Source organism: Schistocerca nitens, chromosome 4 (assembly GCF_023898315.1).
Source record: "Schistocerca nitens isolate TAMUIC-IGC-003100 chromosome 4, iqSchNite1.1, whole genome shotgun sequence".
Classification (NCBI taxonomy): Eukaryota; Metazoa; Arthropoda; class Insecta; order Orthoptera; family Acrididae; genus Schistocerca; species Schistocerca nitens.
The window spans coordinates 471,193,180-471,217,681 of NC_064617.1; the positions used below are offsets into that span (position 1 = coordinate 471,193,180).

General features: G+C 43.6%; 1 protein-coding gene across 1 annotated transcript in view; it reads left to right on the forward strand.

Moving 5' to 3' along the window:
* Window positions 1-24,210, forward strand: part of LOC126252033 (juvenile hormone esterase-like) — a 61,326-nt gene extending 37,116 nt beyond the window's left edge. The window contains exons 9-10 of the mRNA XM_049952818.1: window positions 16,342-16,474; window positions 23,965-24,210. Coding sequence (XP_049808775.1) covers window positions 16,342-16,474; window positions 23,965-24,133 — 302 coding nt within the window. The 3' untranslated portion in view covers window positions 24,134-24,210. The remainder of the gene's footprint in view (window positions 1-16,341; window positions 16,475-23,964) is intronic.
* The last annotated feature ends 292 nt before the right edge of the window (window positions 24,211-24,502 follow it).

A 24,502-nucleotide genomic window follows, 5' to 3' on the forward strand; every position in this document is an offset into this window, starting at 1 on the left:
CATATTTAGGAACGAATACACTACAAATATTTTCGTTCCTCAGTTTAAAATAACGATATCACTTATATTTTACAGTTTTGCCTGTGTAAATATCTTCAAACAGAAACATAATAAAAATATATAATATTCTTGTGATTCAGTTCTAGTAATATCAGTATATGTGCGAATCACATGTTACCAGCCAAGCGTCCCCTCTCGTACACTCAACTGTTTTTACAACTCCGCCACAGTCTCCAGCCCGCTCTGCTGGGCTACTGTACGCAACAGATCGTGAATAAAGATGCATGACACCTCAGACACTGTTTCACCGTTTTTATAAGAATTGGAAGTTTGCTGTTTCTAGTTCGTCTATCTTTATCTGTATCATAAGGATCCACTCAAAACCCCTAAAACCATCACCCCCCAACCATCCTGTACCCCACCACCTCTCTCTCCAACGTTGTTACTGGAAATTGTAGCACAGTTAAAAGCAGTTAATAAGGAGATGCATGGTCTATTAGAAGCGCAGTCGACACAGCAAAGTGCAGATTTGTCAGCTGTGAGTTTAGCTGCTCCTTTCTCTTGTAGCTCAACCTAGGATGTGGTACCGTTTGTGAAGGATCTTAGGTTCAAATGGCTCTGAGCACTATGGGACTCAACTGCTGAGGTCATTAGTCCCTAGAACTTAGAACTAGTTAAACCTAACTAACCTAAGGACATCACAAACATCCATGCCCGAGGCAGGATTCGAACCTGCGACCGTAGCGGCCTCGCGGTTCCAGGCTGCAGCGCCTTTAACCGCACGGCCACTTCGGCCGGCTAAGGATCTTAGGAATTTGGTAGAGATGGAATGACGGTATGACAAGGAATTTTGAGGGTAGCAAAATTAAGATTAACTGGAGAAGCAAAAGTTTAAGAGTGTTGTACAGAGACTCTCAAGGGAACTGAAACATTTGAAGAATTTAAAAGGGAGTTAGTTCAAAGGTATAGGAAGCATAACAGTGCCAAACATTTTAGAGAACAGTTGGGCATGGCACCGAAGCATGATGAATCACTAGAAGAATACGCGGATAGGATAAGAAAGATTAGCGGTTGTACATACGATTGGGGCAGGATGCTGTGGTGAATGAAGTAATTTTACGGGAGGCTGGGCAGAGGATGCTTGACGCATTTTTAAGAGGTTTGTCTTCGGAAATGTCATGGACAGTGCAAACAGGGGCTCTGACTGATTTCTTCACTGCTGACAGGAAACGCCAACGAGAACCTGAGGTCCAATTACAGGCGTTCCCAGTAAAATTACTCGTATATGCTACAGAATCGTATGCAGAGGTGAATCGTGCGGTGAAACGAGTAGTAGGGAAGAAGACTTGCAGGATGTTGGCGGACACAGGGGCATATGTGTCGACTGCCAGCGGGACCTGGTGGAACATAAGCAGTGGAACCCAACATGATATAGATTGCATGGAATCGGGGATAAAGATTTCACACTGTTGGGATCAGTGGACATGGATTTTTTCCTGGGTACATTTTAGTTCAGACAATGTATAGAAACTACGCCGTATGTAAGTCAGTGTTATGAGATGATTCTGGGGTTGAATTTCTTGCATCAGAACTGTGCGAAAATTGTATTTGTGGTGGAACTTGATAGAAAAATGTATGAGTTGGCCGAAACTGTGCCATTGTAGCGATGCCACAAGGGAACTCCATCGAGTATCACAATCCTCTTAAACCATGAACAATCACACTAAGAATGTTAAGTCTAGGCTATCGGTAAGGATGTTGTGTGTGGTATAACCGTTGGAAGTAAATGAAGTGTTGGATAGGCAGGTTGCTTAGTGAAAAGAAGGGCTGTATGCAAACAAGAGGTAAATGCGGAAAAATGGAACCTGTGTTAGTCCATAATTCCAGTGCCAAGGACTTAAGTTTAACACAAGGGTTGTTAATAGCTAACATGGATATCCTGGAAGAGCAAGAAAAAAGTGGAATAATTACTATTGGAATTTAAGGATTTTTTTTTTCAAAACGACTGTAGCCACCAGTGCATATTATGAGGCACCAAATACAGAGAATGAATCACTGATTTACCGCAAAACATATAGGTTACTGAGGTAATTGCAGCCATTTCTGGAGGAAATAGTCAATCAGCAGCTAAAGGATGAGATTATTGAGGAGAGTTGTTGGAATTCCCCAAAAAAATCAGAAGATGGATCACGAAAAAATAGGTTTCGTTGCGATTATCGACACCTGAATGTCAAGACTGTAATTGCTACCTACTCTTTGCTGAACATAATAGAAATTATATACACTCCTGGAAATTGAAATAAGAACACCGTGAATTCATTGTCCCAGGAAGGGGAAACTTTATTGACACATTCCTGGGGTCAGATACATCACATGATCACACTGACAGAACCACAGGCACATAGACACAGGCAACAGAGCATGCACAATGTCGGCACTAGTACAGTGTATATCCACCTTTCGCAGCAATGCAGGCTGCTATTCTCCCATGGAGACGATCGTAGAGATGCTGGATGTAGTCCTGTGGAACGGCTTGCCATGCCATTTCCACCTGGCGCCTCAGTTGGACCAGCGTTCGTGCTGGACGTGCAGACCGCGTGAGACGACGCTTCATCCAGTCCCAAACATGCTCAATGGGGGACAGATCCGGAGATCTTGCTGGCCAGGGTAGTTGACTTACACCTTCTAGAGCACGTTGGGTGGCACGGGATACATGCGGACGTGCATTGTCCTGTTGGAACAGCAAGTTCCCTTGCCGGTCTAGGAATGGTAGAACGATGGTTTCGATGACGGTTTGGATGTACCGTGCACTATTCAGTGTCCCCTCGACGATCACCAGTGGTGTACGGCCAGTGTAGGAGATCGCTCCCCACACCATGATGCCGGGTGTTGGCCCTGTGTGCCTCGGTCGTATGCAGTCCTGATTGTGGCGCTCACCTGCACGGCGCCAAACACGCATACGACCATCATTGGCACCAAGGCAGAAGCTACTCTCATCGCTGAAGACGACACGTCTCCATTCGTCCCTCCATTCACGCCTGTCGCGACACCACTGGAGGCGGGCTGCACGATGTTGGGGCGTGAGCGGAAGACGGCCTAACGGTGTGCGGGACCGTAGCCCAGCTTCATGGAGACGGTTGCGAATGGTCCTCGCCGATACCCCAGGAGCAACAGTGTCCCTAATTTGCTGGGAAGTGGCGGTGCGGTCCCCTACGGCACTGCGTAGGATCCTACGGTCTTGGCGTGCATCCGTGCGTCGCTGCGGTCCGGTCCCAGGTCGACGGGCACGTGCACCTTCCGCCGACCACTGGCGACAACATCGATGTACTGTGGAGACCTCACGCCCCACGTGTTGAGCAATTCGGCGGTACGTCCACTCGGCCTCCCGCATGCCCACTATACGCCCTCGCTCAAAGTCCGTCAACTGCACATACGGTTCACGTCCACGCTGTCGCGGCATGCTACCAGTGTTAAAGACTGCGATGGAGCTCCGTATGCCACGGCAAACTGGCTGACACTGACGGCGGCGGTGCACAAATGCTGCGCAGCTAGCGCCATTCGACGGCCAACACCGCGGGTCCTGGTGTGTCCGCTGTGCCGTGCGTGTGATCATTGCTTGTACAGCCCTCTCGCAGTGTCCGGAGCAAGTATGGTGGGTCTGACACACCGGTGTCAATGTGTTCTTTTTTCCATTTCCAGGAGTGTATTATTTAGGCCATTTCAAATATTTTTCGGTGATGGACTCAAAAAGCAGCTCCTATCAACTAGAAGTAGCTCCAGAGCACTGACTAAAAACAGCGTTTTTTTCAGCTTGGGAACATCATCAGTTCTGGAGGATGCCTTTTGGAGTGAACTCGCACCTGCAACGTTTCAGAGATTGCTGGACGGGGTTCTGAGAGGTTTAAAAACACATCAGTGCATGGTGTATCTTGAATCGTCTTTGCGAGTGTCATGGAGCAGGACATACAACACTTAAGGGAGCTGTTCTTAAGGTTGAGCAAGTTCAATGTTGAGTGCAGAGAAGCGTAATTTTGTGTCAGAAGAGGTGGAATACCTTTTTCACGTTCTTGTTAAGGGTGGGGTTGAGATGGACCCAACGTTAGTTAAAGTTGAACATGAATATCCTGTACCTGAATCGTCAAAGACACTGCAATCGTACCCTGGCATCACGATTTATTATAGAAGGTTCGTAAAAGGATTTGTAAGTACTGCCAGGACATTATTGCAATTGGTCAGAGGATTGTCAGCGTGCTTTTGAGAAGCTGAAAGAAGCTTTCACGACGAGTTCAGTTTTAGTGTTTCCAAATTTGAATAAAGAATTCATTCTGTCACGCGGTGCATCCAACCACGCACTGAGTTCTGTGCTGAGTCAGGAGGTTGAAAGTATGGAACATCTGGGGGCCTACGCATCAAGGCAGATGAAATCAGCTTAGAAGAACTACTCCACGACGTGAAAGGAAATGTGGCGCCTTATTAATGGAATCACCTACTTCAATTGCTGTATCTTTGGAAAGAAGTTCCACGTGGTAACAGATCATGAATCGTTGAATTATTGCTGGGGTTGAAGAGTCCATCTAATAGGTTGACACAATGTGCGGTACGACTGAATGTATTTTATCTTGAGCTCATACATAAAACTGGAAAGAAACGCGGGAATGCAGATGCCAAGGGATTAAGTAGGAAAGTATTACAAATAGGAGATAATGAGCTTAAGAAACAGCAGACAGAACAGGATATGGTTGACGAATGTAAACCGTTTCATAATCAGTGGCTTTTTTGTGTGCAGCATGGGTTCTGTGCAGAGAAACTTAGTTGGGACCTTGAGTGGTGGTACCACCAAGGCTGACAGAGAAATTATTTAGGGAGACGATTGATAAAATATTAACGGGTCATGTGGGATGTGGAGGAATAGAAATGCGGAAGTGGATCAATATATGCGGAATGACATACAGTGTGCACAAGAGAGAATTTGTGTCGGACAAGAGGACCATTGCAGAGGTTAAGTGAAGCATTAGCATCTTTTCAATTGCTCATTAATATTTCAGGTCCACTCAACAAAACGCCAGCCGGGAACAATTTTGTACTCGCGATTATAGATCATTTTTCGAGATACATGTGAATGGTCACGACGACCAGCCAACAAGTAGCAACAATCGTTAGTAAACAATTGGATCCTGGAGTTCAGGCTACCTGAGACGATAGTGACTCATCAGGGAACTAACTTTATGTCAGATTTGTTCAAATAACTGTGTCAGCTGCTGTGTGTGAAGTAATTTAGAACTTGTCCTCTACATCCCCAAGTTAATGGAAGAGTGGAAAGGGTTCGGTGAACGACAGGGAAAATGTTAAGATACCATGTGCAAACACACTATAACATTTGGAATGTCTTTTTAAGGTATGCGTTCTCAACATACAACTAGAAACAGCACACGAATATAGGATTGTCCGCGTATGAGGTAGTACACTGAAGAGCCAAAGAAGCTGGTACACCTAATATCATGTAGAGCCCCCGCGAACACGCAAAACTGCGGCCACACGGCTTGGCATTGACTCAACTAATGTTTGAAGTAGTGCTGGAGGGAATTGACACCATGAATTCAGCAGGACTGTCTATACATCCGGAAGAGTACGAAGGGGTGGAGATCTCTTCTGAACAGCACGCTGCAAGGCATCCCAGGTATGCTCAATAATGTTCATGTCTGGGGAGTTTGGTGGCCAGCGGAAGTGTTTAAACTAAGAAAAATGTTCCTGGCGCCACTCTGTAGAAATTCTGGACGTGTGGGGTGTCGAATTGTCCTGCTGGAATTGCTCAAGTCCATCAGAATGCACAATAGACATGAATGGATGCAGATGACCAGACAGGATGCTTACGTACGTGTCAACTGTCAGAGTCGTACCTAGAGGTATCAGGAGCCCCATATCACTCCAACTACGCACGCCCCATACCATTACAGAGCCTCCATCAGCTTGTAGAGTCCCCTGCTGACGTGCAGGGTCCATGGATTCATGAGGATGTCTCCATATCCATACACGTCCTCGATACAATTTGAAACGAGACCAGGCAACCTGTTTACAGTCATCAACAGTCGACTGTCGGTGCTGACTGGCTCAGGCGAGGCGTAAAGGTTTTAGTCGTGGGTGTCATCAAGGGTACACGATTGGACCGTCGGCTCCGAAAGCCCATATCGATGATGTTACGTTGAATGGTTCGCACGCTGACACTTGTTAATGTTCCAGCACTGAAATCTGCAGCAATTTGCGGAAGGGTTGCTCTTCTGTCACGTTGAACGATTCTCACCAATCGTCGTTGGTCACTTTCTTGCAGGATCGTTTTCCGGCTGCAGCGATGTCGAAGATTTGATGTTTTAACGGATTCCTGATATGCGTGGTACATTCGTGAAATGATCGTAAGTGAAAATCCCCATTTCATCGCTACCTCGAAGATGCTGTGTCCCATAGCTCGTGAACCGACTATACCACCACGTTCAAACTCACTTAAATCTTGATAATCTGCCATTATAGTAGCAGTAACCGATCTAACAACTGCGCCAGACACTTTTTGTCTTATATAGGCGTTGCCGACCGCAGCTCCTGCCTGTTTACATACATTTGTACTTGAATACCATGCCTATATCAGTTTCTTTGACGTTTCAGTGCATGTGGGTTTAAGATGCTGTCACTGTCCGACACGTTAAAAGCCACGATTGGTAAAACAGGAGAATTTTCTAAAGAGGTAACAAGAATGATAAGTGAAATATGGAACAGGGTGTGCAGAGCTAATATGAAGGCGCTAGAAAAGCAAGAAAAAGCAGTGAGCCGTAAAGCAAAATTGGCAGAGTACAACGCTTGCCAACGGGTAATGCTGTCGATTTTATACTCTCGAAAGGGGAAGACGAAGAAATTTTTTGCAAAATGTCAAGGTCCATACCAAGTTGTGGAACTATTTCACCGACTAACGTCAAGATCCACTTGCCGACGAGGACGACGATGGTACATGTGGAACGTGTTAAAACTTTCTGGGGAACTCCAGAGGTTATTCCAGGAGTTTTGGGGCTGTAACGAAGGAAGAAAGCGAAAAAGTAGGTGCGTAGGAGCGAGCAGACGAACCAATGAGAGGAAGTACATGTATGTTAAGGTTTAGGAGATAAGATTTATGTATTTGCGTTTATTAGGTGTAAGTACGAGTTTTGCATAACGTATAGCTTAGGCGAGATAAACAGCTGCGTGGCAGTGGAGGACTTTTACGGAGAGGAAAGGGTAATAGTTACTCCTGTCCTCAGGTTGGGTGCTTTAGGAGACAAGACAGGTAAAGTGTGGACCGTAGCCGTACTACTGCTCATCGTTGGAGTGGAAGTGTTGCTCAACCAACTCTTGGAAAAGGGAGTGCTATTCGCGAAACAAGAAGATTTGGCAATCAACAGCCACCACTGGGTGAGCTAGTTGGTATTTAATGCATGGAAAATGCAGAACGAGGAGAGGAGACTGGAGAAAGCTTTCGGCAGTGTCAGTTGAGGTATAAAGAGACACTGAGTGCTCAAAGGAACTACGGGGGAATTTATGCGGATACATGGGAGTTACGAGAAATTTGGAGACGAGATGACGTAGGTTATGGGGATTATACTGCATACAAGAAGGAAGAGACGTTGGATCGACGCGGAAGGTCAGCTTCTGAAAACTGTGTTCGGAAAAACTAACAAGGAGGAAATCTGGAGGACCAACGGTATGTTGGAAATGGTGAAATAATGCGTAGAACGAAACAGCGTAGCATGAGAGTAGCACACAATGCAGATCGCAAATTACGCGAAAGATATTTTAAACAATACCTGGTTATTACGCCAGCTAACTGGGAAGCTAATGAGGTACACGAGAACTCGAAGTATCAGTGTACTGGAGCGTAAAGATGTTGCAAGCCGAACTGGAGATATTGGACAGGGAAGTAGTGTTAATAAAGTGGTTGCAGTCCTTGGAAAACAGCGTGTAGGAAGCATGCAGACAAGTATCGGAATTGCGAGAAGCCATGCAGCAGGCTTGGCAGAAACGACTGGGGGTGAGCGTATTGTCACACGATCAGTACCTTGAGGGCCAACAAATAGTTCAAAAAGAGCGGGCACGTGGAAATGGAGGAAGCGGAGTTACAGAGTGGAAAGGACTGAAGTTACGGATTGTCCAACAAATATTAGATACAGACTCCCAGGTAGATGCCATTTTCCTTGACTTTCGGAAGGCGTTCGATGCAGTTCCGCACTGTCGCCTGAAAAAGAAAGTAAGAGCCTACGGAATATCAGGCCAGCAGTGTGGCTGGATTGAAGAGTTTTTAGTAAACAGAACACAGCATGCTGTTCTCAATGGAGAGGCGTCTACAGACGTTAAATTAACCTCTGGCGTGCCACAGGGGTGTTATGGGACCATTGCTTTTCACAATATATATAAATGACCTAGTAGATAGTGTCGGAAGTTCCATGCGGCTTTTCGCGGATGATGCTGTAGTATACAGAGAAGTTGCAGCATTAGTAAATTGCAGCGAAATGCAGGAAGATCTGCAGCGGATAGGCACTTGGTGCAGGGAGTGGCAACTGACCCTTAACATAGACAAATGTAATGTATTGCGAGTACATAGAAAGAAGGATCCTTTATTGTATGATTATATGATAGCGGAACAAACACTGGTAGCAGTTACTTCTGTAAATTATCTGGGAGCATACGTACGGAACTATTTGAAGTGGAATGATCATATAAAATTAATTGTTGGTAAGGTAGGTGCCAGGTTGAGATTCATTGGGAGAGTCCTCAGAAAATGTAGTCCATCAACAAGGGAGGTAGCTTACAAAACACTCGTTCGACCTATACTTGAGTATTGCTCATCAGTGTGGGATCCGTACCAGGTCGGGTTGACGGAGGAGATAGAAAAGATCCAAAGAAGAGCGGCGCGTTTCGTCACAGGGTTATTTGGTAAGCGTGATGGCGTTACGGAGATGTTTAGCAAACTCAAGTGGCAGACTCTGCAAGAGAGGTGCTCTGCATCGCGGTGTGGCTTGCTGTCTAGGTTTCGAGAGGGTGCGTTTCTAGATGAGGTATCGAATATATTGCTTCCCCCTACTTATACCTCCCGAGGAGATCACGATTGTAAAATTAGAGAGATTCGATCGCGCACTGAGGCTTTCCGGCAGTCGTTCTTCCCGCGAACCATACGCGACTGGAACAGGAAAGGGAGGTAATGACAGTGGCATGTAAAATGCCCTCCGCCACACACCGTTGGGTGGCTTGCGGAGTATAAATGTAGATGTACACTACTGGCCATTAAAATTACTACACCAAGAAGAAATGCAGATGATAAACGGTATTCATTGGACAAATATATTATACTAGAACATACATGTGATTACATTTTCACGCAACTTGGGTGCATAGATCCTGAGAAATCAGTACTCAGAACAACCACCTCTGGTCGTAATAACGGTCTTGATACGCCTGGGCATTGAGTCAAACAGAGCTTGGATGGCGTGTGCAGGTGCAGCTGCCCATGGAGCTTAAACACGATACCACAGTTCATCAAGAGTAGTGACTGGCGTATTGTGACGAGTCAGTTGCTCGGACTCCATTGACCAGACGTTTTCAATTGGTGAGAGATCTGGAGAATGTGCTGGCCAAGGCAGCAGTCGAACGTTTTCTGTATCCAGAAGGGCCCGTAGAGGACCTGCAACATACGGTCGAGCATTATCCTGCTGAAATGTAGGATTTCGCAGGGATCGAATGAAGGGTAGAGCCACGGGTCGTAACACATATGAAATGCAACGTCCACTGTTCAAAGTGCCGTCAATGCGAACAAGAGGTGAGCGAGACATGTAACCAATGGCACCCCATACCATCACGCCGGGTGATACGCCAGTATGGCGATGACGAATACACGCTTCCAATGTGCGTTCACCACGATGTCGCCAAACACAGATGCGACCATCATGATGCTGTAAACAGAACCTGGATTCATCCGAAAAAATAACGTTTTGCCATTCGTGCACCCAGGTACGTCGTTGAGTATACCATCGCAGGCGCTCCTGTCTGTGATGCAGCGTCAAGGGTAACCGCAGTCATGGTCTCCGAGCTGATAGTCCATGCTGCTGCTAACGTCGTCGAACTGTATGTGCAGATGGTTGTTGTCTTGCAAACGTCCCAATCTGTTGACTGAGGGATTGAGACGTGGCACCACGATCCGTTGCAGCCATGCGGATAAGATACCTGTCATCTCGAGTGCTAGTGATACGAGGCCATTGGGATCCAGCACGGAGTTCCGTATTACCCTCCTGAACCCACCGATTCCATATTCTGCTAACAGTCATTGGATCTCGAGCAACGCGAGCAGCAATGTCGCGTTACGATAAACCGCAATCGCGATAGGCTACAATCCGACCTTTGTCAAAGTCGGAAACGTGATGGTACGCATTTCTCATCCTTACACGAGGTATCACAACAATGTTTCACCAGGCAACGCCGGTCAGCTGCTGTTTGTGTGTGAGAAATCGGTTGGAAACTTTCCTCATGTCAGCCAACCTTGTGTGAATGCTCTGAAAAGATAATCATTTGCATATCACAGCATCTTCTTCCTGTCGGTTAAATTTCGCGTCTGTAGCACCTCATCTTCGTGGTGTAGCGATTTTAATGGCCAGTAGTGTAGATGTAGATGTATAGGGAAGGTCAGAACTCCTGTGGTGTAAAGTTACTGCTGGGTCAGAAAACGGGAGAGTATTGCACGAAATAGGTGATTACGCCTGAGTTGCACTACCAATGTGTAGAGGCACATTGGTTGCTCTCTGCCCTCGATAAAGTGATAGAACTAGCCAGCTGCGCATAGGGAGAGCTCAAGTCAGCGAAAAGAATGATGGAACAGGACGGGATTGTATTGCTAACATACAAGACATCAGCTGAAATAGTGGGACCTACTTTCGTTTGTCTGCCACAGTTTTTGGAAAGACCCATCTGAGCATTGTGCGGACTCAGTTGTATTGGTGAAAGGAAGCTATGGAAATTATACCAACGACGAATCTGTCTGGTTCGAATCAGACTTTAGGACCCGAGTTAATGCAGTCCATTTACAAACTCGTGAATGAGCAGGAAGGCTGTATCTCCGTGGAGGCGCTAATGCAGCTTCTAGATCGGTACAGGGAGAATCAGTGCCAGAAAGAAACAACATTCACCATTGTTATATCAAGTACTGCAGCCAAACTTACTCCTTAGTCCTTGTTCATGTGTACAAGAAGCAGAATACAAGACGAAATTTGGACCCAGCCACTGTTCAGATCATGGTGTACTGTATTCCAAGAGGCTAACAGGCAGCAGAGAGAACTATAACTGTAAGTTAAGTTAAACGAAAAAGGAACTCTCGGAGGATGTGATAAGTAGTGCACAAGGAATCATAGTGGTAAGAGCAATTTTAAGTAAACAGCAGGTTAGAGCCAACTGGGTCAGCTGCAGTTGAACTTGTCACTCTAGTTTGACTGTGGATAATCTTGTTTAAGGGGATCTGTATGACAGGACCTTATTAATGGAGAGGGTATTGTAATATCCACCAACCGTATCTGGTCCGAGGTTGGAACTGAATTACAGGCAAGTGTGAGTTTCATGCTTTATAAAATATAACGCAGCCAACGCGAGGCGAACCTGTCTGGCATGGTGTGGAGACAATTGATGCAGCACTACCCAAGTGGTAGATGCAATAAGCCTATCCACATTGGTGACCACCAAAATGATTGGAATACATGCCACGAGACAAAGAAAAGCCCAAACAATTGCAGCTGTGGAGCATATAAATACCTAGCCGTTTTGCACAACAGTCACTTGTGTTGGTATTGTACCTCTATCAGCTTGGCGCTGTGTCACTTGGGCACCATCTGAAGTGCTGTTTCGAGGCCATAGTTCGACTTTGCATCAGGGAAGGGCAGTCTACCCTGAGAACGCAGTATCTGGAGCTGCTGCACAATGTACAAGCATCAGCCCCGGTAAGTAGCTCGTTGCGCATTGATTAGGGTGCAGTGGGTCACTGCCATTAAGTCACCGGCCTGACACCTTCTGGACAGTGCAGGGTGGCTAGCCATGCCACAATGCATGTGGTCACAGCTAGCTGAGACCACCCAGAGCTGGGGTTACCACCGATGAAAGCAGTTGTGTCACAGGCCTGTGACTGCCTGGACGGCGCAGTGCTCTGTCAACATTGTGGGACACCAACATGCATAAGGTCACTTAATGCCACTTGCAAGCTGCCGCTTCCTGTACTGAGGTATGGTGGGATGCCATAATAGACCATATGAAATCACAGGTTGTTTAACTGGTGTTCCATTGCGCCCCCCAACCCATCTCCACTAATCGCTTACATAAAATTCGGTAATCACTACAGTGCTCCTTAAGAGTTTGAGTTTGTGTGTGCATGCACAAGTTTGACAGTAGCAAAGATTATGCATAGAGTAGTTCTGTGTAACATTACTAAAGGATTGTTCTTTTATTCAACTATGGTCTTCTTCTTGCTCTGACTGCACCAGAGACTGTAATCGGCATGCATATTTAAGAACCGCAGCACAGAAATTGACCAAGGTGAGGAGTAATCATGACAACCTTCTTCAGCCTGATTCAGCTAACATATTCCAACTACCCACGAGTCAGTTCTCTGAAGGCTAGGAGTTAGGTGAACTTAGAAAAATTATATGGAGGAAAAATCAGATTCGATGTTACAAGCAGACTGGGAAAGGAATTGTACAACAATGCCACCCCCTGGAGCCTTTTCTTGCCTATTCTAAACGACGGAGTGTCTCAAGAAAAACGCATGATTTCAATTGTGGGTTTCTAACCTCCATTGCAGGGACGTCAAAAGAAGGGGTAAAATGTGGGTAAGAGGGGCTGTGACGATTTTCCCATTGTGTGACACGTCCATGGTGGCGTTGGAAATGATTATGGTAAAGTTTAATGCCAATTACATAATTAATCTACCTTATACGTGACATGAACTTCTGAGCCATGACGTTGTTTCGCATGGTCGACACGTTGCTGTTTGAAGTGTTGTCCGGGCCAAGAGTGACGTCGAAGGGCACTGTGCTTTTGCATCATTACAGAGGAAAGTTGTAGGCGCCTTCGAGTCTAATTTCAAGCTTGTGCATCGCGATGGGTGGGAATTGCGGGATTTCGAAAATGTGATCCTTTAATTCTGTTGTGCAGTCTATATCCTCCTGACACAGTCAGAAATGCTTTGGAGTGATGCATACACAAATCTAAAGTCTGTATTGTAATATTACTTACTAACCTTCTTCGAAAATAAAACATACAACTAAGCGCACACATAGAAGAACACTAGCCAGTTCGTTTTCATCAAGTATTCACGTACATCATACCTGTTCAAGTTGTGGAGTAGGAGGAAGTACAGTGGGAATGTGTAAGATGGATTGCAAGCTCTGTATGCCACGTCAGGTAGCGGTGGATGCAAAATGTATCCTCAGTGATCTCAAACTAGGCACTTCTCAGATTCCTTGTATTGAAATTTATCTTCAGCTGATAGTCTACACAGCTGTGCCACATTCCAAACTGATGACATGCTGCCGGCCTTTTCAGATTCATAGCATGTAGGTAAAAGCTGTCACTGACACGGGACTGTGTGACAGCAGGTTGTGCACTCTGAGCGATACTAGTGCTGTGTTTGATGTGGTCAGCCAGCCTGGACTGATTCTCTGACACGGCGTGCACTGGATGGGGCAGCACACTGTGAATGACCAGCAGTTGGCGCAAGCCAGTGTCTGCGATGCGACTTCTGTATTGGTATGGCGCAGTATGGGGCCCAGGTGTTTAAATAAAGGCACGAGCGAATACCTCTCCCATTCTTCTCCGCACTACACACGACAGCGACGGATGTCTGACAGCTATGCAGGCTGCATAAATGGTTATATAGTTTTAAATTTTGGACAAGTGCTCTATAGTTCTGACACCTAATGGCGTTCTCATGAAGTGCTGCTCTATAGTTCAGACAAATAGTGGAATTCCCAGCATTTTAAACTCAGGGTGAGTAGATTTTGTACTTCTGGCCATTGTTAAACTTATGACAAACGAATTTTGTGAATTTTCCCGTCATTTTAAACTTAGAAGTGAGCTGTTGGGTTTGAAACTTAAGGTAGCTGGTGGGGTGTTAAATTATTTCAACTGCGAAGTCAGAGTGGTGAGGGAAAAGTGGGCTTACGATTTTTGAATTTAAATAACTTAATCCTTTATGACATGTGTGATGGCCATTTTGTATTTTCTGCCAAACTTACAACTTTATAAATGGTGACAACAGAGGGGAAAAACTCAGGAATTCTTTAAGTGACTTGATTGCTATAAACAGTATTGGAGGTCATTACAGGGCTGAGCACATTCTAGAAACATGTTAACCTAGATGTTTAGCGCCTTCCTCCATAAATCATCGTCATCATCATCAAACATGTTAGGCAGATCAGCAGACTGGTTACTTTCCTTTTTTCCTAGCAAGACTGGCGTCTTTTGTCTAACAGAGAGGCTTTGACATGGAGGAGAAGTAAACATTCCTTGTCTCACGTGAGTGAAGTCAGATATGAAAACCCAAAAATCATTTTAAATTCTATATTTACCACAAGTGAACCACTTCCATCAACATGACACTGCACCATCTTGGATTTCCTGCCAATTTATGATTACGACAATAACCCTACTTCCACAGTCACATCATCGGAATGGGGGAAAACCCACTAGGACAATTGGGCTACTTTTGAATTTCCACCAATTTTTGAATTTCCTACCATTTTCTACATAGGACAATTGGCCTACATCAGAGGGTGTCAGGGGAGGGAGAGAGGGAAATCTGGCAACAGCACACGATGTCATAGGGGAATGTGGGAAAATCTGATGACTCATCGATGATGCCATCAATGAGCTACTTCACATCAGAACTGTCACAGCCTATCTACTTACAGTTTCTGAAAAGCTAGTTCCTTCAGAAGTAAGTTATTTTCCCTGGTGAATAATCCCTCCCACAAAAGTAACACCTACACAAACACTCACAAATACATATTTATAACAGTGAGAAATGTAACTTTTATAGCTGTTTTCCGTCGTAGAGGATGTTGCTGCAGTAGGTCTCAAAATCTTGTAATTACAGGAGCAGCTGGCATAACAGATAATGTTATGGCTTTCAAATCCTCATTAATACCCTTTAGATGTGTCGCTTGTTTGTTCAGTGGATGTATTGCAGTACATGCACGTGGCGTACAGTGAGAAATTGTAATTTTGTAAATGTAATGGGGATACCTTCTGGATTCTGGACAGACACATCCAAACACGAGGCCAGAGTCTCTATTCTCACTCAAAGTAACAGCTGCACTGGACCGGCCAACCCCTCCGTCAATGGCACTGGCGGCAGCCACGCTGGTCACGCTTGTGGATGTTGCGCACCAGGCTGCGCAAGCCAATTGGCCACCATTTCTCTTAAAACACATTTATGTAACACACACGTGTGTGTGGCCATGTGAATATTGAATTATTTAAATGAAGTGGCGGAGCAGCAATGGCCTGTAAATTTGCTTAAAGCAAGAACCACGCTCTCACAGTACTAAATTGTTGAAATAAGTGGTGTGCACTCATGGCAATGCTCATAGCAGCGCTAGAGTATTTAAACAAAGTGACAAAGTACCAGACTTTCATGAACGTTTCTGAAGTTTCATGGACCTTTCTCAGTAGTTTAAATTTTAAAGAAATATGCCGCCACAGGCACAACAGGGGGAATGAGGTGGGCTAATGGTGGACGGGCAAATGGGACGGTGTAAATCATCACGACGCACGTAAATAGACTCCAAATTAGACTAGAAACTGGTGACTTCCGCTGCTTAAATATCTGCGTCTACTTTATCAACAATTATCATTATACTGTGTGATGCACCAACATGAAATATCTTGTGTACTGTCTATTTTTCCCGTTACTTCCAGTTTTTGCTTAAAATAAACAAATGTAAGGATTTAAAGCTTAACGATGTAGTTTAAAATACTTTGGAAAGTTAAGTTCATGCTTCTACCTTTTCATTTTCAATAGAGAAGGGACTGGTCTGATATATGTTTCTGAAATAAGATGTCAGTAATAACTTTCAACCTGGCTCTTTAGAGAAACTGAGAATAACAGCAAGATACCTACGCTATAAGCAATATGTCCAATGCAACTTAAATTCCTAAAGACGAGATGCAACAGCATATGATGCAACTAAAAGCTGAAACAATTTTGACCACTGGGAAATCCAATATTATTGTCAATTTTTATTTTAAACTCTATTGTCTTCAAGTAGGAGAAAGGTTATTGTTCACCTGTTCCAGGTGTCACTCACTCGGGTGAACTACCATTCCTGTTCCTGAGAAAAGATACAGAGTACAATTTGGATCCGAACTCGGAAGAGGATAAAGTACGCAGGAATATACTCCGATACTGGACCAATTTTGCTAAATATGGGTAAGTGTAGAATCTGATATACACCTTATATAACTTTTAAAATATTTAATCTCTCATTAGGATACACGTATTGCGACCCTTCTACGATATAACCAATGGAAGGTGATATTTACGAAATGTTAAACTCAGTTCCTGCATTTTCAGAATGAGCTACACGGAAATAGTTCTTTACCTTCAATTTAAATTCATCTTTGTCTGCAGGCAGAGTGGCATTGGCTTTGTTCATTAGATTCTATATCTCACTACGACTAAGCGTCTTTATATCCCAGAAGTCTACAGCATCTGCACGACTGACTGTATGCTACAACCAGTATGTATTTAGGGACGTCCTTCATTCCATGCATGTTGTTAACAGAGGCATTCAAGTGAGTGGTGTTTATGGTTTTGCTCTGAATTTGGCCTCTATTATGTCATGAAGATGAAACAGATAAATAATCTTGTGATTTTAGTACATAGATCCTGATATAAGGGGCTGAGAATGAGAATTTTTTTCCTCGTCAGTTAGGAAAGTTCAACAATTACACATTATCAGCAACAATTTAAGAAAACCCTCAGCAGTGAGGCGAAATATAATTTTCCCATATAGTTATGAAAATGCCTTCGTATAATTCACAAACAATTGTAGCACACGTGCACATGAACAATTCTCAACGAGAATGATAATGATATGAAGATTATTTCAGTTGACTGAAGCCTGAAACATAATTTTAGTTCTGTGGTCAGAGAGACTGTATGCAATAGGTGCGACGGAAACTATACTTCAATTAAAAATGCGTCCAAGCATTATAGTTAAGTTTCAAGTTTTGTTCCAAAATGAGTCATTTCTTACTAACTCTTTCATTTCCTGTTGTAGTTATGTCCACATTTAAGAGGGAATACTAACTAGTTTCAAACATATTACTTCATCACCAAACCATTACTTACATTAAAATTATGTATTTTGTCGAAATGTAAAGTACAAAATATATAAACAACTTTCTAGTCATGTGTAATGAACTATTGTCTTTTGCACAGATAGAAGGCTAGTCAACTGTTCATATACTATAATATTTAGCATTTTACACTTTTACTGATGATGAAACTTTAATGTAGGTAACGGTTTGAAAATGAACAACATTTTCGAAACTAGTTCTTATTAACTCAAAATTAATTTGACGGAAGTACGAAAGAAAATTAAAGAAACAGTGAGAAAAATAAAGTTTCTGGTCCTTCTGACAATGCGGTGTTTTTATTCCTCAAAGAAATCATCGTTGTAGTAAATAATGTCCTATGTTTGTATACACAATTAAGTAGTAAACTTTTAATAGTACTTACTTACGGTTTCCAACAAAGATACGACATCGTGATATGGCGTTAGAAATGTTTGTCACACTCGAGATTTCACAGATGTTTCCTTTCTTAAACTAAACTTATATGGTTTTCTCGCAATCCATTTCCTAATGTATAGGGACTTCAAGCGTATAAATAATGCTACCGACGAATGGGAAGAAGTATTGTGGTTTTAATGTATCTTCGATACGAGATCGTTAGACATGGATCACAAACTTTGATAGAAGAGGGGCGGTACAGGAATAAAGCATATCTGATTCAAAGAAACCATCATGGTAATCACCTCAACTGGGTTACAGAAATTCCGAGTGGAAATTTGAATACTCGCCTCTCCAGAATGTAAATATAGTACAGTACCTCTCTTGCTACAGACAGTGGGGTAGGCTGCACTCAGACCAACGTTGGTTGTCGTTGGTCGATGTCGATCGTCAGCCGATTCGTTTAATGGCGCTGCTTCCGTGTTCACAGACTTTGCAGTAAACTCCTCACTCACAGCTTTCGTTGTTTTCGATTTATTCTTGCCGGTGACAGATGACAGATATTTATTTCCGACCATTCCTAAACCTAGTCACCCACACATTTTCAGAATGAATCTTTCACTCTGCAGTCGAGTTATGTTTTGAAACTCCCTGGTAGGTTAAAACTGTGTGTCGTTTTGGGATTCGAACTCTGTACTTTGTCTTTAAGAGGCAACGTTCTTACTGAGTGATCTAACGACGATGTACAACCTGTCCTTAGCTTCAACTCAAGCAATGCGTCTTAGGAGTACTAGTGCGCAAGTAATGCAGGAGAGCTTGAAAGCGTTCTATTGAAACCCTTTCATAAGTCAAATGAAACTAAATGGTTCAAGCGACCTTTTCGAGTCTCAAACATCTATGACGTAAGTATATTTGCAGACTGGAGCGACGAATGAAAACTTGTACCAAGCTCGAATTCAAATTAGGGCCTGCTGCTCACTAGGCTGATGCACTAACCACTATGTCACTCTGGCACAACTTCACGGACTGCCATAGGACGCCTTCCTCCTCGGTGCTAGTTCCCATTGACACCTCAGCCCACTTGGTATTCCCCCTAAACCATATAGTTGAGCAGAGAGGCATTCTGTGAGGTTGTACAAAACCACTGTGGCAGGGTGGTGTAGTGGATAGCGCATCTGCCCAGTGAGGACGAGATCTGGGCTCGAATTATGGCCTTGGTACAAATTTTCATTCGTCGCTTCAGTCTGCACGTTTACATGACATTTCACATGTAAAGTGGGACTGGTGCCTTAGCAGAGTGGCCATGTGTAGTCTTTTGTTACTTCTCTCTGCCCAGATAACCTCCAGAGAAGGAATAAGTACTTCGGTTTAGTTTTCCTTACACAGCTCAAATTCTATCCAGTTCATCGTGTGTGAGTGAACAAACAAGAGAACAAAAGCATTTTAAAATTCACTCCAGTCTGTTCAGAGTATTTCATAGAGCCTGTTGTAGTACTGCCAACTGATCTTGTGGGTAAGTAGCGCCGGAGCCAGAAAGAATAGTCAGTGACAGGGGCGGACTCCGCTTCTCGCACACAGTGCAGTGAAGTTGGTAAGGGTACCTTGCCCCACCCCCAGATACGGCTGGACACACTGGAACAAGAGAATTTGAAACCAGTCTACCAGAACTGCAGGTTAGTGAAGGAGGCGTTCTATAAACACTCCTCTAGTACCATGGGCTAAGGTCCACAGTAAAATGTAATATATTCTGACATTAAAGCTCATTCTTTTAAATTCTTGCAGAATCCAGTACAACTTCTATTTTTTCTTATAAGAAGTCGTGAGAATAGTGCAACTTTAAGTGACGTGCTTTGCGAGATCAGGAAGACTGGTAGTTGTGTGCCATTAGGGATGTAATATGTATTAGAATATCGAGATAGCATCTAATTGAAATGTGTTCCCATATCTCATTTTTTTCTGCTTACCGAATAGTAAGTGCAGAATTTTTCGCGATTTGATAAGTTGCCTTTCTAACCGGTAGTCAAGATTCAGGCCATCAGTCACCAAAGTGCTAGTTATTTGAGTCCCCGTGCTTCATGACCTTGTTTGAACTGTATAACTCACAGTACTGGGTATCGGCCTCTGTAGCTCAGTGGTCGGCGCATCTGGCTACCATGCAACGGGTCCAGGTTGGAGATTTTCTCCACTCGGGGACTGGAGTGTTGTATTGTCCTCATAATCATTTCATTGTCATGAACATTTAAGTCGCCCAGTGTGGCGCCACCTGAAAGAACTTGCAACTCGGCGGCCAAACTATCCCAGGTGGGTTTTCCCAGTCATCAATGCCATGCGATCATTTCATTTCTTACACACTGTGTAAGGTGGCGTGGTCACCTGACCTTCATTTCTTACATATTCCGACCTCACCATCGTATTCTGTGTATCAAGATGCTTCATTCGAGCCCAAGCTCCATAGGGTAGAGTCAATTTTACATATTTCCATTTAATCGATATGCAAATCTAATAAATAAATCGCAAGTGATGACCGAGTTTAAAAAGTCGAGGCTGGTGTACACAAACATTCAAGACACGACGGCCACAGGACGTTTTGTTTGGTGGAGGCAACCAGCCCACTGGAAAGTCCGTAGGAGGATGAGTTAGCACGCAGCTGTGCCAGCCGGCCAACTGCTCAGGCACCAAAACAATTTTTGCCAGAGAAAAGGGATAATGGCCTGCGTGTTCGCCTTAAAAGCAAAACCAGCTGTATTGTTTGGGGGAGCCCCAGCATACGCATTTTTTGACGGACCTAGTGCGCAGTTTCAGAGTTCTCACAGATGGACAGTAAACGCCTAATGCAGGTGCTATATATTTTCGGATTGGTCAGCTTAAACGGAGCGCCATTCTCCCGTTTGTAAGAGTAACGCTGGTTGGCGGACTATTTCTTACACAATGAGCCAGAGGAGTGAGGGAAAGATAGCAGATGATATATCCTTTCGCTCTTTGCGAGGAGAGGGGTCGTTCCGGTGACGCTCTTGAAGCAGGAACAGGCAGCAGGAGCGAGTGCGCTCGTGCGTGTATGCAGAGAGCGAGGAAAAAGTCTCTCCTGAATACTGCACTGAGAGAGCACCTGTGTCGCTAGCGAATCAGAGTGATACACTATATTAAATCACTCGTGATTAAGCGTTTGTTCTCTGTATTGGTCGTGACACTGCCAGGATAGGTAAGATAGGTAGGTTACCAAGATAGGACAGTATCGTAATAGGTGATAGATGATAGTTAGGTGTGGCAGAGTCGCTATTTTCTGTTAATTTGTGGGTGTTATGTTGATGAGTTGCACAACGGATTGATCTGACAAGTACCCGTTGGCTCCTGCATGAAGCTATTTCCACCCCACACTACTACAGAAGTCAGAGAGATGCTCCTAATGTACCAAAAAGAAATGCCTAAAAAACTTTCATCAATAACTATCTTCTGGAGTCATCCGCTGTAAGGAAAAGACACAAAAATATTATATTTTCTTACGTAACTAGTGGGACACTTGGGTACTGTAGTATAGCTAATTGCCGGCTGGAGTGGCCATGCGGTTCTAGGCGCTACAGTTTGGAACCGCGAGACCGTTACGGTCGCAGGTTCGGATCCTGCCTCGGGCATGGATGTGTGTGATGTCATTAGGTTAGTTAGGTTTAATTAGTTCTAAGTTCTAGGCGACTGATGACCTCAGAAGTTAAGTCACATAGTGCTCAGAGCCATTTAGTATAGCTAGTTAGTGTAAGAAAAACATTAAACGAACGGAAAATATTATTTATTGCAAAAATCTGAGAAAATCAAGTGAAACTTTTATTTATAAACTGATACACAAATTTCTGGGTTCTTTTCGGAATAGGAGGGTACATCTTATGGATAGGAATCCCATTAATGAAATTTATATACAAAGTGTGGGAAAGCTCTTTTATCCCTTTTCTTTAAGAATGTTATTTACTCGGCAGAATGGCTGAGAGCCGCACCTACGCAATTTGAAACTGTACCAAGCTTAATGATTAATAACTTACGTGTGAAATTACTATTTATGTTTTAGTTTTCTTTGTAACTGGTAATCAAGATTCTGGCCATCAGCCAGCAACGTGCTACTTTTTTGAGTCCACTTCTTCATGAGCTCACATAAACGTAAAAATTGTACTGTACTGAGTATAATGATTACTAACTTGCATGTGGAACTACTACCTGTCCCGTAATATTCTTTGTAATTGGTAGCCTAAGAGTCAGACCCTCGCAAACCACTCCTCCACTGAACTTAATTCCACCAGTAGGAAATTATTTAGCAACTGATACTGATTATTCATTGCTATGCTGGCTACATACAGAGGGTGGCCAGAAACAGTCTGAGAAACCAGTCAGGTTGTCGCGCGCGCAAATTCAAGATACCTGCTAGAGTCAATGTCACAAATTTTCGTTTGTTTTTCTCGGACCGAACAAACGTAGCTTTCCCTCACCTAGCTGAAATTTTTCACATCCGAAAAAGGCAAATTTTTACTGGTAAGGAGCATCTGAACAAGTGGTAACTAACGGACCCACAGATGTCTGTGAATTACCGTGGTAACTAACTCGGAAACAGCGCAACGTATCGCTTTTTCTTCTAAACAATTATTTCTCAGCATAACCCCCCCCCCCCCCTGCCACATCCTTACAATGTTTCCAGATTCTTTCTTACCACCGTTTATATGTGGGAAATTCTTACTAGTGACTGAGTTTTATACATTCATCCCACCTTATGAAAGCTGATGTATGGTAGGATTAAAAGTAGTTGACATGCGTTCGTGTTTTCAGTCAGATTACAGCTAGGTGAGGGAAAGCTACGTTTGTTCGATCTGAGAAAAGTATACGAAATTTTGTGACACTGTCTCTGGCAGGTCGCTAGTATTTGCGCTCGCGACAACCTGACTGGCTTCTGAGACTGATTCTGGCCACCCTCTGTATGTAGCCAGCATAACAACGAATATTCAGTATCAGTTGTTACGTAATTGACGACCGGTGCAATGAAGTTGAATGCAGGAGTGGTGGGCGAGGGCCGGAATCTTGGGCTACCAATTACAAAGAATATTACAGGATAGGCAGTAGTTCCACACGCAAGTTAGTAATCATTATACTCAGTACAGTACAATTTTATCGTTTATGTGAGCTCATGAAGAAGTGGACTCAAAAAAGTAGCACGTTGCTGGCTGATGGCCAGATCTTGATTGCCAGGCTGTGGCTGATCACTTTATTTGTCGTATTTTAAATGAAGAAACTCTTTAAGCGATCATTCTCGAATACTTTTCGTTAAATTGTGTATATGTTGAGGTACTGTGCCCCATAATAATATTCCATGTTCATGTGCTTGTTCTCTATGTACAAGTAAATTCAGTTCATGCTGAAAGCTTCATGCTATTTTACTGTAGCCCCACCAATCATGATCTGTTCATGTTCGAGTCCTTGTTGTAAGAGACCCCCAAAGTATAAATGAAAATCCTTAAATGTTTTGTGAATTAAAGAAGGCGTTGTCTGTCTGAATTAACTGAGAATGGATCAGAATACGATTGCACTGCTCATGACTCGTGAATTTCCATCCTCCCTCCCTCCCTCCCCTACGTGACTACTCAATGGCCAGAGTATAGAGTATATTAGTCTACATTACCTGCTGTGTACACAGGAAAGACAGTAATAAACATTTTGGGATACGAATATGACGTGCATGAACTTTGAATGAATGACCTTAGATGGTCATGAAATCATAGTACAAAGTCAAAATAAAGGAAAGAAGTGAGCAAACGTGTAGTTGTCACTTTTGAAGCCTGCAAGATAGGAGGAACGTACTGGCAGAAATGGAGGGTAGGTCGTTATAGCTAGAATTATACGGTCACGCCTGTAACCAAATGACAATAGTACTTTTTCTCTGACACGGTATTTGAAATTTCTCGCCGTTTTCATTCAGACAGCTTCAGCATCTAAACACAGATACATATTCAACTCATAATCGAATCAATTATGCGTCCCTTAAGTATGTAAGTATGAAAATATGTGCTTTGGATTCACTTGGTATGTCAAAAAGCTAGTTGAGGAAAATCTGATTTTACACAGTTACGAATGCAAAGTTTAAATAGCATTAGAGGCGTGATAATGCGATAATACTCTTGTCAGTATTCTAACAATGGTTCCGTTTCTCCCCAGGACACCTACTCCAGAAGCGGACCCAGTTGTGTGGGAACCATACAACAACTCTAACCGCAGCTACATGCTGATGCAGGCCAACTTTTCGCTGGCCCACGACAAGAACGCAGAACGGATGGACTTCTGGAACACGAACGTGCCGCTGCAGCCTTACGCCGATGAACTCTGACCGCCCAGTAGGAGATTCATAAGCAAGCCAGTGGACTGATGTAATTACTGAATACATTAAAAAATCAAATAATATTACTTGGCTTGAATTTTTTTCATGGCGTTGGCAGTAATATATGTTGTAACCATTTTATCACTACGATAATACTAGGAATTTGTAATTCCATATCCGTGTTTTTCTCTGACAGGAAGTCTGGAAATGTAATTAGTAAATTAACATTTGAAAACATTGTGTTGTGTGAGAATGGACGACAAGAAAATGAGGGCCAAAGTTTTTTATGTAAAGACTGATGCTTATGATTTTGACTTGTTGTATTTGACTCCATCAGGGTTTAGCTGGAATGCAATAATTAAAATGATTAATTTTTGT